Source organism: Neomonachus schauinslandi, chromosome 1, assembly GCF_002201575.2.
Source record: "Neomonachus schauinslandi chromosome 1, ASM220157v2, whole genome shotgun sequence".
Classification (NCBI taxonomy): domain Eukaryota; kingdom Metazoa; phylum Chordata; class Mammalia; order Carnivora; family Phocidae; genus Neomonachus; species Neomonachus schauinslandi.
In genome coordinates this window covers 200,216,731-200,230,820 of record NC_058403.1, presented here as the reverse complement: position 1 = coordinate 200,230,820, position 14,090 = coordinate 200,216,731, and the positions used below count along the sequence as shown (strand labels likewise).

At 48.3% G+C, this 14,090-nt stretch overlaps 1 protein-coding gene across 1 annotated transcript in view; it reads left to right on the top strand.

Annotated features, from left to right (window-relative positions):
- Positions 1-14,090, top strand: part of EXOSC7 (exosome component 7) — a 36,048-nt gene that overhangs the window by 8,507 nt on the left and 13,451 nt on the right. Inside the window, exons 2-4 of the mRNA XM_021683233.2 lie at positions 2,038-2,139; positions 2,442-2,536; positions 11,129-11,294. Of these exons, the coding sequence (XP_021538908.1) occupies positions 2,038-2,139; positions 2,442-2,536; positions 11,129-11,294 (363 nt within the window). The remainder of the gene's footprint in view (positions 1-2,037; positions 2,140-2,441; positions 2,537-11,128; positions 11,295-14,090) is intronic.

Here is a 14,090-nt window from a genome sequence, read left to right as displayed (position 1 = left end):
TTTTAGGACAGTGTTTTTAAATATTTTGAGGAGCATTAACCCCTTTGAGAATCTGATGAAGCTAATGAGTCTTTTTCTGAAAGAAGAGTGCTTTCAAAAAAAAAAAGATGTTTACAAAGAATGAGGAAGATCTCCATGAGCTGATGTGTAGTGATTGCCTGCATGTGTATTGTTAAGTGTTTAAAAAAAAAAAAGGGAGAGAAGCAAAGTATAAAACAGTATCTATAGTGTGTTACTCTTCATATACGAAAGAAAGGGATTTAAAAAAATATTCATGTTATCTGCTCATTTGTGCAAAGGAGATACAGGGATGATGAACCAGCAATTAAACAGATTGCCTGGGGTGGGTGGGAAAGAGCTAGAAAGAAGACGGCTTGAAAATAGGGCTGAGGGGAGAGCGGCCTTTCCCTGAGCACAGCTTTTCTGATAACTTTGACTCCTAGAGTCATGGTGATAGTCCACATACCCCAAAAATTAATGAGTAATTTAAAGTAGCCAGGATGCGAGGGACCCACGTTGGAGCACAAACAGTTACAGATGAACCTCACAGGTGCAGGGGAATAGCAGAGCCACACTGAAGGGTGAGGAAGACACCTGGAAAACAGGATTCTGGCTGGGCACTGTAAGGCTAAAGAGGAAAAGAACTCTACACAAATACTATCTATCCTCCATTAGTAAATTTGTTTCTCAAGATTTAACAAATACATAAATACATTGTGGATAATGAGAGCCAGGTTTCTCACTTTCTGAGAAAGAAGTTACAAATAAAACAAGGAGGAAGGTTGGAACCAACTATCAGTGTGAACACATGGCCTTTTAATAGTTATGTAGATAGACTCAGAAATAAATACAGCTGTGTGGGTTGGCGAACATATATGTTATCTAGCTCTGTCTGCGAAGAAGTTCTGGAAGCAATGATACTCCAGTAGCAATGAACTTACTTAGCAACCAGATCCTGGTTTTTAAAGCACTGTTCTTCAGTGAAAGGAACCAGGACTCCTCGGAGAAAGGGCTGATCCCAGGGCTGGGGCAGGGAGAAATACCAGAGGCTGGAACATCTTGTCTTGTCAGAAGTAAAGATGTGCTCAAAAAAGATCACGGGCATGTTGAAAGAATGCAGGAACCAACCCAAAGGAACCCCCAGTGGCCAAATCTGGAACACTTTGAGCAACAGCATAAGTAATGACAGTATTGGATTACAGCCGCAGCATAAAACAGATATCCATGAGTGATACTGATACAAGTAAATAACAGAAGAAGTAAATACACGGGAATAACGGGTAGGCAGTACGTAGACCATTCTGAAATCCATCTTCTGCAGCAAGGGTCGGCAAACTTTTCCTGTAAAGGGCTGGACAGTGAAGATTTGGGCCTCGCAGGTTAGGAGATCTCCATCACAACCACTCAACTCTGCCATTGTAGCTTGAAAGCCACAGACTGCCTCAAGGAGCAGGCGTGGCTGTGTTCCAGTAAAGTAAAACGTTTTGCAGAGGCAGGTGGCCGTTGGGCCGAAGCATGCTGTCCCTATTCTCGAGAATGCCTGGTTTAGAAGAGAAGAGCTGGGTGTCTTTGGCTGTCCACAGAGTGGATTTTGTTGAGTTTGGGGGGGCAGGGGGGCTACAGCTGAGACAGTTGTAGCTCTGACAACACATACTTCCTGGCGCAATTTGGGAATTGCCGATTTGGGAAGAGGCAGCTTATTTTGTCTCTCGTTCAGATTTTGTCTGTTCGTGTGCCTGTTTGGGGTAGTGGGATGTAGTATGGACTTCGCTCTTGGTCAGGCCTGGGTGGAAACCCAGCTTTGCTCTCACCAGCCGTGGGACCTGGGATACATCGCTTTACTTCTCTGAGTCTTCATTCCCTCACATGTAAAATGGTAATATTGTTCCTCGCTACGAGGATAGAATTCTGGGTGATTCACTAAGAGAGCAGGGATGCTGTACTGCCCAGTTCCCTGGGGGAAATGGCGTGAATGAGTTTAGAAGTCTGTTGGCGGTTTGGTGGTGGTTGTATTAGAGTTGTGGTTGTTGCCCTTAGGAAGACCTCCGTGTGGATGGCCGTGGCTGTGAGGACTACCGATATGTCGAAGTGGAAACCGATGTGGTGTCTAACACCAGTGGGTCTGCCAGGGTCAAGCTGGTGAGTACTGTGACCACAGTCCTTGCCCAGGGGGAGGACAGGCAGGCCCTAGGGAGCTAGCTGCAGGCCCCTCTGGGCTTTGGGAGTGCATATCTTTCCAAGGAATCCAAGACCCAAGCCAGAGTCTGGGAGGCATCTGTCTAGATCTGAAGGACCCCTTACCTTTTCAAAGGGCCACTTCCCAAGTTCCTTTGCAGGGCTCCTAAAAGAGTCCCCCGGGGTCATAGTTTGGGAGAGGAGGTTGGTGGTTGGGTATCTGGCTATCTGCCCTGAGTGAGGACCCTTCTTGCGTATGTCCTCAGGGTCACACAGACATCTTGGTGGGAGTGAAAGCAGAAATGGGGACACCGAAGCTGGAGAAACCAAATGAAGGTTACTTGGAGTTCTTCGTTGACTGGTCAGTACTATGCATTTTTTGGAAAGATTTTATTTATTTATTAGAGAGACAGAGCACAAGCAGAGGGAGCTGGAGGCAGAGGGAGAAGCAGGCTCCCTGCTGAGCAAGGAGCCCAACGAGGGACTTGATCCCAGGACCCTGGGATCATGACCTGAGCCAAAGGGACACACTCAACGAGTGTGTTTTAAGATAAAATCTTAAAAAAAAAAAATAATAATAATAAAAGAAGATTCAGAGACTAGACCTCTGGTTTCCTGTTGAGCCCACTTTTATTTTGTATTCAGTCATCATTCCTGCAGGCAGCAGGTATTTCCTGTGTTCCTCCTAGGTGCCTGGCACTGGGATATGTGGAAGAAGGCCTTGGCTTGAGTCCTGCCCTTGTCCTAGTCACCTGGTCGGTGCTGGGCCTCGTTGTCCCTGTCAGAGAAAGGAGGGCATTGCCAGGCAGCCTGGCACATGATGGTTCTGAGAGTCAAATGAAATGGTGGGTTTTGCAATGCTTTGAAAAATATCAAACATAGATAATAAGGGTCATTTGGTCTAAAATGCCCTGTTTCTCTTCCTGCTCTAGTTGTTTGTTTGTTTTCTTTTTTCTTTTTTTTATTTTCTTTTATTTATTTATTTTTAAAGATTTTATTTATTTATTTGACAGAGAGAGACACAGCGAGAGAGGGAACACAAGCATGGGGAGTGGGAGAGGGAGAAGCAGGCTTCCCGCCGAGCAGGGAGCCCGATGCGGGGCTCGATCCCAGGACCCTGAGATCATGACCTGAGCCAAAGGCAGACGCTTAATGACTGAGCCACCCAGGCGCCCCTGTTTTCTTTTTTTAAAGATTTTATTTATTTATCTGACAGAGAGAGGCACAGCGAGAGAGGGAACACAAGCAGGGGGAGTGGGAGAGGGAGAAGCAGGCTTCCCGCCGAGCAGGGAGCCCGATGCGGGGCTCGATCCCAGGACCCTGAGATCATGACCTGAGCCAAAGGCAGACGCTTAACGACTGAGCCACCCAGGTGCCCCTGTTTTCTTTTTTTAAAGATTTTATTTATTTATCTGACAGAGAGAGACAGTGAGAGCAGGAACACAAACAGGGGGAGTGGGAGAGGGAGAAGCAGGCTTCCTGCTGAGCAGGGAGCCCGATGTGGGGCTCGATCCCAGGACCCCAGGATCATGACCTGAGCCAAAGGCAGACGCTTAACGACTGAGCCACCCAGGCGCCCTTTTCCTGCTCTAGTTTTGCAGAAAACTTTTCATGACTTGCTTGGCAGAGAAAGGACATGGGTCGGCCAAACAGCCTGATGGAGGGAGTGGCAGCGAGGCAGGCAGCGTGGGTGCTGGGAAGAGCCAGGACTCGGCACTTTCTGCAGCCAGCTAGCCTTCTCTGGCTAGCTCTGTGACCTCAGGCTGGTTACTCAGTTTCTCTGTGCCTGAATTTCTTTATCTAAAAAATAGCGATAATGATACTGTTGCGATGATGAAGAAAGGAAATGAGGACGACAGAGTGAGCACCACCACAATGATTGGCTCCCAGCAGGCTTTCAGGAAGTGTTCCCCCCCGCCCCCTGCCATTGCCTCCCCTTTCTTGGGCTCGGGGCTCTTTACTGGATTGCTCGCCCAGTCCCATCTTCTGTCTATAACTTCACTTCTAATTAGGTGGTGACAGCAGGCTTTCTTGAGGTGGTAAGGATCTCTATTAGCTTATGCTAGGTGCAGGTATATAATATCGATTCTGTATTAGAGTCCCCAAGACCGCCCCCATATTTGGAGATTTTCTGGAAGGACCCACAGGACTCAGCATATAGTTGTACTCTTCGCTGAGATTTATTATAGCCACGGAAATGCTGCAACATGTGTGTGATGATTCTGCCCAAGAAAGCTTATTAAAGACTCAGCACCCAAGATTTTTATCGGGGCTGGTCACATGGGCACTCTCTGCTTAACACGTACCAAAATCCCAGACTCCAAGAAGGACAGCACATACTCACCTTATCATATTATTTGCACAAAGAGTGGAATATGTGCATATGTGGAAGAAGGCCTTGGCTTGAGTCCTGCCTGAAATGGTGGGTTTTGGCACAGCGGACCATAGTTCACTGTTGACTGGGAACACTTATTGTCAAGTTCCCGGATGGCAAATGAGGGCCCACCTTGCAAGCAGTCCCTTCCAAAGATAGCAGCCTTGGGCCTGCTATGTGCACCTTTTCAGCATAGATGCTAACCCACAGTTTATATGGTGAGTTAGAGTCTTCTGGTCTTCTTTCAAACTCAAAGGTTGGTCCTGGGGGCGCCTGGGTGGCTCAGTTGGTTGAGCGTCTACACTTGATTTCAGCTCAAGTCAAGATCTCAGGGTCGGGCGCCTGGGTGGCTCAGATGGTTAAGCGTCTGCCTTCGGCTCAGGTCATGATCCCAGGGTCCTGGGATCGAGTCCCACATCGGGCTCTCTGCTCTTTGGGAGCCTGCTTCTCCCTCTGCCTCTCTCTCTCTCTCTGTGTCTCTCATGAATAAATAAATAAAATCTTTAAAAGAAAAAAAAAAAGATCTCAGGGTCGTGGGATCAAGTGATGCGTTGGGCTCCACAGTGGGTGTGGAGCCTGCTTAAGATTCTCCCTCTTCCCCCACAAATAAATAAATAAAATAAAATAAAAAGAAGCTGGTCCTCACAACATCTCTGTGAGAGAGATGACCAGTGTTGAGAGAGGGTAAGTGAATTCCGCAGGGTCATAGAGCCGGTCGTGCCAGCTCAGACTTCTCCCGGTCTGGGTCTTTGCTTGTTCTATTCCATGCAGCCCGCAGAAGCCAGCTTTCCAGGGATATTGTGCTCAGAGTTCTGAGAATGTATCTGCATTCAGCTTTCTGGCCAGTTTTCCTTCCAGCCCATTCTTGCACCCTGCCCTGTGAGACCCCCCAAACTCCCAGGCAGTCTCCTCTCCTGGTTGGACCTGGCTGCTCTCACCAGCCTGAGTCATCCAGTGGGACTGGCCCATCCTTTAAGTCTCGGTGATCTTGTTCAAGCTTCCAACTTATCCCTTTGCTCTTGGAGGAAGAAAAATACCTCTCCTGGCCTTGATCTGCCTAATTCAATGCAATAAACAGTCCCTGAGGAGCAGGCACCATGTGTGAAGCACTGTAATTTGCTTTTCGTTTTCACCTCTGTGTCATCTTCTACCTCCTTCATCTTCGGCAGACCACAGTCAACCCAGCCACACCAAAGGGAAGGTGTTGCCCTCAGATGCTTGGCATAGGGGACACATTTCATTGTGGCTCTGTGTCTGAACATGATTCCAGGTTAACCTGCTGCTCTTGTCCCTTTCTTGTCCCAGCTGTAAAGGGAGGGTGGCTCCAGGGTGGGAGGACGCTTGGACCTGCCTCTTCCCAAGATCCAGCTTCTAGGAGTAGCCTCTCCCCCCTGACCAAGCAGGGCTGCCTGCTCTTCTCCTTTCTCCCTTTGTAAGTGTCAGGAGACCCTCAACAGGCCCAGAAGCTCCAGTTCCCAGGGAGTTCTCCTGACTCTCTTTCAAGATGGATAATCACAAGGTGGCACACTTTAGTGTCTTCACGTGGCTCAGTTAATGTGATTAGTCTAGCAGGTAGAATCACCGTGAGAGAGTCACAAAACCTTGTGTTCCTACAAAAAAGGGAGATGTTGATTTACCAAGCACCTGCGACTGCCACCTTTATCAGAACCTCATCTGGGTCTTCAAAGAGCAACTCGTAATTGCATAAACAAACCCCTTTATTCCCATCCAGCAAATAGGAATGGCTTCTGGACATCTGTGGCTGTGCCCAGCACAAAGGGTGCTCCCCACCGACCCCTCTGCTGGAGAGCACGAGACCCTCATCCATCCACAGGCTGAAGGAGAGGTGTTACCCAGCTTGGGGTGGGGTGGGGTGGGGCTGTCAGTCTGAGCCCAGCTTGACTTGACTTATCAGCAACTTGCAGGGTTTAATTATGTAAATTCCCAGTGATTGGAGAGGTCTCAGAAAACTGCTTTTCTGCTACCTCATTCTCCTTCAGGTTTTTTTTTTTTTTTTTTAAAGATTTTATTTATTTATTTGATAGAGATAGAGAAAGGGAGAGCACAAGCAGGGGGAGTGGCAGGCAGAGGGAGAGGAAGAGGCAGGCTCCCCGCTGAGGAAGGAGCCCAATGTGGGGCTCGATCCCAGGACCCTGGGATCATGACCTGAGCCGAAGGCAGCCGCTTAACTGACTGAGCCACCCAGGCGCCCCTCTACTTCAGTTTTGTCTGTTTGGAATGATAGTGGCACCTGAGGTAGACATTGCCTCCCACCCCCATAATTTTCCCTGTGTCTTGGGAATGCTGCCCTTTGGGGCGGGTACCCAACTGCACTAACCCTGACCCCGACCCCATCTCCGTGGAGTAGTAAAGACTTGGGATTCCTGAGCACTGCCCCGGAGATGCCTGGCAGCACGCTCACTAAAACTGGGAGCAAACTCGGACCTCCTGACTCCTGTCTCATGTCTTTGGTGTGTTAGTTTTAACTTGAGAACAGGATGTTTTAAATCAGAACTTTGAAACTTTGGGAAAAGATGATTTCCCTCTGAACCCAGAGGAGGGTAAGAATTTAGGGAGCTGGTATATGACTCTGGGCTACCACTAGGTGGCGGTCCATCTAGTCTCTTCGTAGCTCCGACACCATGTTGATGGGGGGTATCAGGAAGCTTGGTTTAGCCTCTCTGAGAGGCTTCGGTTCTTCACTGGGGGAGGTTGAGGAGAACATTTTTCATTCATAGGCATTTCAGTGTGCCCAACACTTGCCACTTCCCTGTGGGATCTTAACTACTTTTCATTGTGATCACTCGTATTTATCTCTAATGTTGAACCAGAAGCTTTAAGCCCTGAATTGGTGGATGGAGCCACTTGATCTCTGTTTCTCACTGCTTAGTGCTGCTTGGAGGGGGTCACTGTTAGTGCCTGATGGGCTGGGGTGGCAGGGGACAAAGCAGACAGGCAACTTGCAGAAGTCAGTCGAAGCTAGCTGTACTCTGGAAGTCTCCAGAGCTGATAACTCTCCCAGAAACTTCGATCAAGGACATACAATGAAAAGCTCAAAATGTGCTCCTGTCCTCCCCGTTCCCACTCATGGGGAAGCTTCTGCAGGTTCAGGAATGAGCACCTGTACACACAGGGGAATGGGAGGAATTGGAGCCTGCTGCAGGGCCGGATGACTGACCACTAGACGGGTAAGGCCCAAAGTTAGCCCTGCCCCCACAGACCCACTAAATCACTTTTGTCTGCCGTGGTCATGGCCTGACCTGGCTGTAAGACTCCATAGATTTGCAGGCTAGATTGATCACAGGGGAAACAATGGGCCTAGTGTCTGAAGTCCTATCCCAGGTAGACATGGCCTTGATCTCACCCTACCCCAGTTAAACCAGAGATGGCCCAAGCAGGAGGAGCAGAGTAGAGGTGATGAGTCAGGAGGGGTGGAGAACTGGGAGGGGCAGCATTCCCAGGATTTTTATTAGTTTATTGGCTTGGTAAGCAGTTTCCCCACAGCCGGGGGAGAGGGGCTGGGTCATACTTTATGAAGGATCTGAATTGGTTTTGGCAATTGTAGACACAGAAAGCACTTGGTTTTATGCCCCAAGCCCCAAGTGTGTACTCCGCTACTGAAAGAATGTATTGTGATACCTCTGAGCAGGGGGCCAGGATTAACAGCCTGTGCGCGCTGTCTTTTAAACTTTGCACTTAATAGAGAAGCTTTTTATCTAGGACTCCTTTGGTCTGCGTTCCTTGACTCCAGTATTTGTGATCTAGTAATAAGTCCCAAGACCAGAGCATCCATTCATTACTTTGACTCACATTAGGCTACAAGCCAGGCATGGCAAACTACACATTCAATGGGAATCCAGTGCCGCCTAGCAGGTAAGGGCCAGGCTGCCTGGGTTGGAATCTAGCTCCCCGGTCACTAGTCGTGTGAGCTTGGACAAATTATATAACCTTTCTGGGACTCAGCTCCGTTTCCTCAAAAATGGGGTCGGAAATAGTGCCTAGCTCATAGAGTTGTTGCGAGAATCGAGTGAGCTGGTACATCTGAAGTGCTAAGAGTGGTTTCCAGTGGTTCCAAAAGAACATTCAAGTTTTCCTCCTTGTAAAATGAGAGTCAGACCATCTAAAGTCTCTCCGGGTTCTCCGTTAGGTCAGAGCCCACCTGTGAGATTTTTGTTTCACTAGCGGAGTTTGTTTTCAAAGGTGAGTTAAAATGCTTTTAGACAGGCTAGAGAGTCTGTCAGAGTCTCCATCACTGCCTGTGGATCACTGGTAGCTCTTTGTTCAGAGCACAGAGTTACCTAGCCAACCCCTGTGGGCATCCTTGTCCTCTGACATGGTCTCTGAGGCCCTTTTCTGGGTCTGCATCTCTGTCCCACGTCTCCCAAGAAGTGTCCTTGTCCTAGGAGCACCCCTAGTGATAAGAAGGGGACCCTCCGTTCTCTACCCCAACCCTACTCTTCATCCTTCGTTAGAATAGAGGGTCTCTGGCTTTTCTCACATTACCAGAAGTATTATGCCCCCACCCCCAACCCCCGCCCCAACAATTTCCTTCCATTTTTCCAGCCTCCTCCCCGGAGTCAGTCCAGGACCCGGGCACCATCCAGATGCAGGAGTTTTCCGTGGTCTCATGAGCCTTTAAACCTTCCTCTCTGCCTGGCTACCAGCTATAAAGAATAATGTGTTTAAAGAAAAAAAAAGCTTTTAGAATAGAAAAAATTCCCACTTCAAATTAGTTCAGTGTCCAAAAAAACCCCAGTGGGGTGTGGTTTTGTGGGTAGATTAATTTAGCCAGTTAGACCTGGGAAGGTCTGTAAGCCATCCCTTAGGGCTATAAAAGAGTACATGCATCAGTCCCTGAGTAATTAATTCATCCCCCCCAGGAGGTTGTGGCCCACTGTAGTCAGGAAAAAGTACGCATTTTAAGCATAAGCACCTCCGGCTGGATTTGTCCACTCAGATCTATATAGATGTGTTTTTAAACACTTAAAAGATGGATCTTAATATTGATTGCTTAGTGTGTAAATTAGAAACAGTTTTTGTTTTGCTGGCTGTGCAGATTTTTAAGTTGGTCCTTGGGAACTTGATTATTTCACCATAAATGAGCTACTTTTCATGGCTCAGTGCCTGAGTCCAGCCGAAGCAGTGAGGAAACAGCGAGGCTGCCGTGGCAGTGATGAAGTTTCTCTTGGGGATTTTAAATTGGGGCTCTGCTGGCTCATAGTGGTCAGGGAAGACTGTATAATTAGGGAAGCAAAGTTACTGTATAGTGATACACTCTCATTATTTTAGGGGTCATTCTTATGCCTATGTTAGAATGGACTAGACAAAAGGGATATTTAAATGTATCCAGTGAGATTTCTTTTAGCATTACACAGATGGGGTGGGCACAGCCTTGAGCCTTCACATGGGTTTTGCTTTGCCTGGAATCCCCATGCCTGTCTGCAGCCTGACCGACTTCTGCCCACATTCCAGTGTGAGGTCGCCTGTGACCCCCGGCACTGGTCGACATCCTCCTTGGCCCCACTCCTGCTATTTGCTCCCTATCATGTAGTTGCCCCTGACTTTGTGAAATTGCCGACTTGGGGCCTTCATCCGCCTTGCTCAGGCTGTCCCTCCAGTGCCTAGCATGGAGCTGGTACCTTCTAGATGGATGAGAGCGTGGACTAGAAAGCTTCAGTATGTGATTTTGTAGAGAGCATTGTGAAACAGCTGGTGTCTTACCTTTCTGGACTCTGTTCATTACAGTAAAATGATTCCTGGAATGTTTACTTATCTCACAGATGTTTTGAGGGTTTGTTTTTATTAAGCCGAAACCCTCAGAAATTTCCCATTAAATACTTTTGAGTAATGCTTAGGGCAGCAAATGTTGATGCCTGTTCCTTCTTCATTGAGGTAATTGGCATAAGTTTCAAGAGGCCAAAGTGGAAAAGTTTTTCTCTTGAAAAAATAGCAAATAAAGTAAAAGGGATAATCTAATATTTAATCAGCCGCCAGTCCTTCTCTCTCCTTTCCCTTTCCTGCTGTTCAGTGGTAAGCTAAATTTTGTGACTTAACTGTCATACAGATCTTCTGAATCGTTCCAGGAAGGTCACTCACTGTGCTTACCTTGTGGTTTCTGCTTTGAGGGTTTCATGGTGCATTCTAAGGCTGTGGAAACTCGGGATGGTGTCCGTAATGTGACCCCTCTGACCAGACTGCTTGATTCCCCACGCCTCCTGGCTTCCTGGGCCTGCCCGAGGGGCGTTTTCCACTCTCCAGAGAGTGAAGTATCACTGGCCAAGGTTCATTTTACTACCGTTCTCTTGTTTCTCTTTGGGTAAAGATGGCTTCTGTTAGAAGTGGGGGGCGGGGGGATGCCCATCACGCACGCTGACAAACAGGGCGCGGTGCCAGTCTGGCTCCCTGCGCCCGCGTCTGGAGGCTGGAAACGGGGCGGGTGCCGTCTTTCCCACTGCAGCAACTTTCCTTAGAGCGCTGGTCCTTTCAGCATTCCACAGGGCGACTGGAACAAAGCCCTGTGCCTTTTGCTCTTTGTTTTTGAAAAGACTCACTCAGCTTTTCTGTTGCCTCTCCATGTAGTTCGGCCAATGCTACCCCTGAATTTGAAGGTCGAGGAGGTGATGACCTTGGCACGGAGATTGCTAATACCCTCTACCGGATATTTAACAACAAGAGCAGCGTCGACCTCAAGTCCCTCTGCATTAGTCCCCGGGAGCATTGTTGGATCCTCTATGTGGACGTGCTGGTACGTATCACGTTGCTGTCCTGGCCACACCGTCTGCCTCTGCTGGAGACCAGTTGGCCTACTTTCCTCCCGGCGCTTTTTCCCTCTTCAAGTGGATGCTTTCGACTTCCAGGGTGAGATTAGATGGAAAAAGCATGATGTCCTGTAATAAGTTTTTGAAATTAAATACAACACGTGTCCTAGCACACACAGAATACCATCCTACAGTAAAAATCACAGAACAGGGCGCCTGAGTGGCTCACTTGGTTAAACGACTGCCTTCGGCTCAGGTCATGATCCTGGAGTCCCGGGATCGAGTCCCGCATCGGGCTCCCTGCTCGGCGGGGAGTCTGCTTCTCCCTCTGACCCTCCTACCTCTCATGCTCTCTGCCTCTCATTCTTTCTCTCTCAAATAAATGAATAAAATCTTAAAAAAAAAAAAAAAAATCACAGAACAGTCCTATCATGGTAGACCTAAGCTTATCCACTGGGCCTGTCGGGGAAGGAGAAAAAAAAACGAGTTGCTCTCTAGATGGTATCAGACGGAGGTGATGGGCAGAAGTTAGGCAAGTTGGCGTATTCTTCTAAGTGGAATGAGGATGAGCTTTTTTTTTTTTTAAAGATTTATTTATTTATTAGAGAGTGCACACACAGGGGGATGGAGGGGCAGAGGGAGAAGGAGAGAGAGAGAAGGAGAGAGAAACTGAGGCACACTCCGTGCTTAGCATGGAGCGCAATGCGGGGCCCGATCTCACGACCCTGAGGTCATAACCTGAGCCAAAACCAAGAGTTGGATGTCACCCAGGTGCCCCGGGAGCGAGCTTCTTATATACATTTTCATGTAGGCCCATATAGGGCTCTTGCAAGCAGACACTGCTGTCTTCCCCATTTACAGGTGAGGGAACTAAGGCTTGAAGAAGTACAGCGACTAGCCCAAGAGGTCTCAGCTCGGGAGGAGTGGGGTTGGGCCTCAAAGCTGCATCTCTTTAAGGCCGGTGCTTGCTCTTGATCGCACTAAGCCATCCTCCCTTGAAAGCACTCTGTAGCCCACCTGCTTTGTGTCCCTCACTTCCCAGAGGAGGACCCTGAGGCCCTGCCTCTGATTCTGCTCCTCCAGGAGCCTCTCTCATCCAGTCTCCCATTTCCTGCCTGGTGCCTTCTCCCCCCTCCCCCCCCGCCCCGGCCCGAGGCTCCACGGTCTGCTTCTGGGTGCTGGACAGTAACTGCTCATACAGGCATCACTCATTTTGCCACTTGCTTGTTCATGTAGGGAGAGGCTCTTGTGGGGTCTTATTTTATTCTTTTTAGTTAAATTTTAGGAACCTTGAAATGAGTGACTACATCTTCCACTTCAGATTGAGGTCACAAGGCTAAGCTGTTGATCAAACAAATTCGTTCATGAATCTAAAGATAGAGCAGATTTTGTGGCCTGAGAGTGAACCTCCTGACGAGGAACAGCCTGGCTGTCTCTAGGTGTTGATCCTGCATGAAACAGAGTAGGACTTTCTGGATACTTTTAAATTAATTTGGTAATGGATGGAGCACAACTAGCCAGAAGACAGCAGCGGTGATCATTGTCTGGCAGGTTCGGGTTGTTCTGGATGCTGACGCTAATGGGTAGAAATAATGAAATTACAAAGTCCATTTGCTTTTCCTCATCTCCGGTAAGTGGGATGTACCTTTTAGTGCAATTCCGACCAAGCAGGTAATTTTGTAGGTCCTGGTTTTGAGGAGGAGGGAAGGGCAGCCTCCAGTCCTTGCTGAATAAGAGGCAGGCTTCATAGCTGCCTGGGGAGTTACAGCCCCATGGTGCGAACTGTAAGGTTCCACCCTGTATCTGAAGAACATTCTGTCTTTTCCTTACCTCCAAAAAAGCTGAAGACACGAGCGTTGTGGTGCATTGCACTTGTCCTTTGGTGATCCTGCTTTGTTTCTTGTCCATATTTGTGCACACTTGTGGTTTTGTAGGAGGCTGTTCCAGGGAGGGGTCCTGATGCACTTTTGGATTAGTCAAGAGGCCTGTTCTCTCAGCGAAGGCTTTTGCAAAATGGATGACTACTGGGACATTGTCTCAGTTGAGAACCAGCGCCCTCCTTCCATGGGCAGAGGATATGTGGTAAGCAGGAGTCTCCGTGGTACGCTGCGTCCCTGTCATCTGCAGACCTTCCCTTTTAAAACTCCTTGCATTTGGATTTCTTCTCTAATATTTTTTCTCAAGGCTCTATTTGTTTTGGAAATAAGACATGAGCTTTTGAAATGTCATCCTCAGAAAAGTGGGGTTTTTTTTGTTTGTTTTGTTTTTGAGAGAGAGAACGTGAGTGAGAGCAGGAGCAGGGGGGAGAGGGAGAGGGAGAAGCAGACTCCCCACTGAATAGGGAGCCTGATGTAGGGCTCGATCCCAGGACCCTGAGATCATGACCTGAGCCGAAGGCAGACGCTTAACCAACTGAGCCACCCAGGTGCCCCCTCAGAAAAGTTTTTAATGAGGGGCGCCCGGGTGGCTCGTCTGTTAAGCATCTGCCTTCGGCTCAGGTCATGATCCCAGGGTCCTGGGATCGAGCCCCGCGTCGGGCCCCCCTGCTCAGCGGGGAGTCTGCTTTTCCTGCTGCCTCTGCCGCTCCCCCTGCTTGTGCTCTGTCTCTCTCAAATGAATAAATAAAATCTTTTTTTAAAAAAAGTTTTTAATGAATTAGAAAAGCAGTTTTTGAAACTGTATATTATTAATGAGGTAGATCCATTTTTGTCATTCACATAATTTGTGTCTGTGGAGGGGTTCCAGTTCTGTGAAAGCCAGTGTTTGCGTTCAGCCTTGATGGC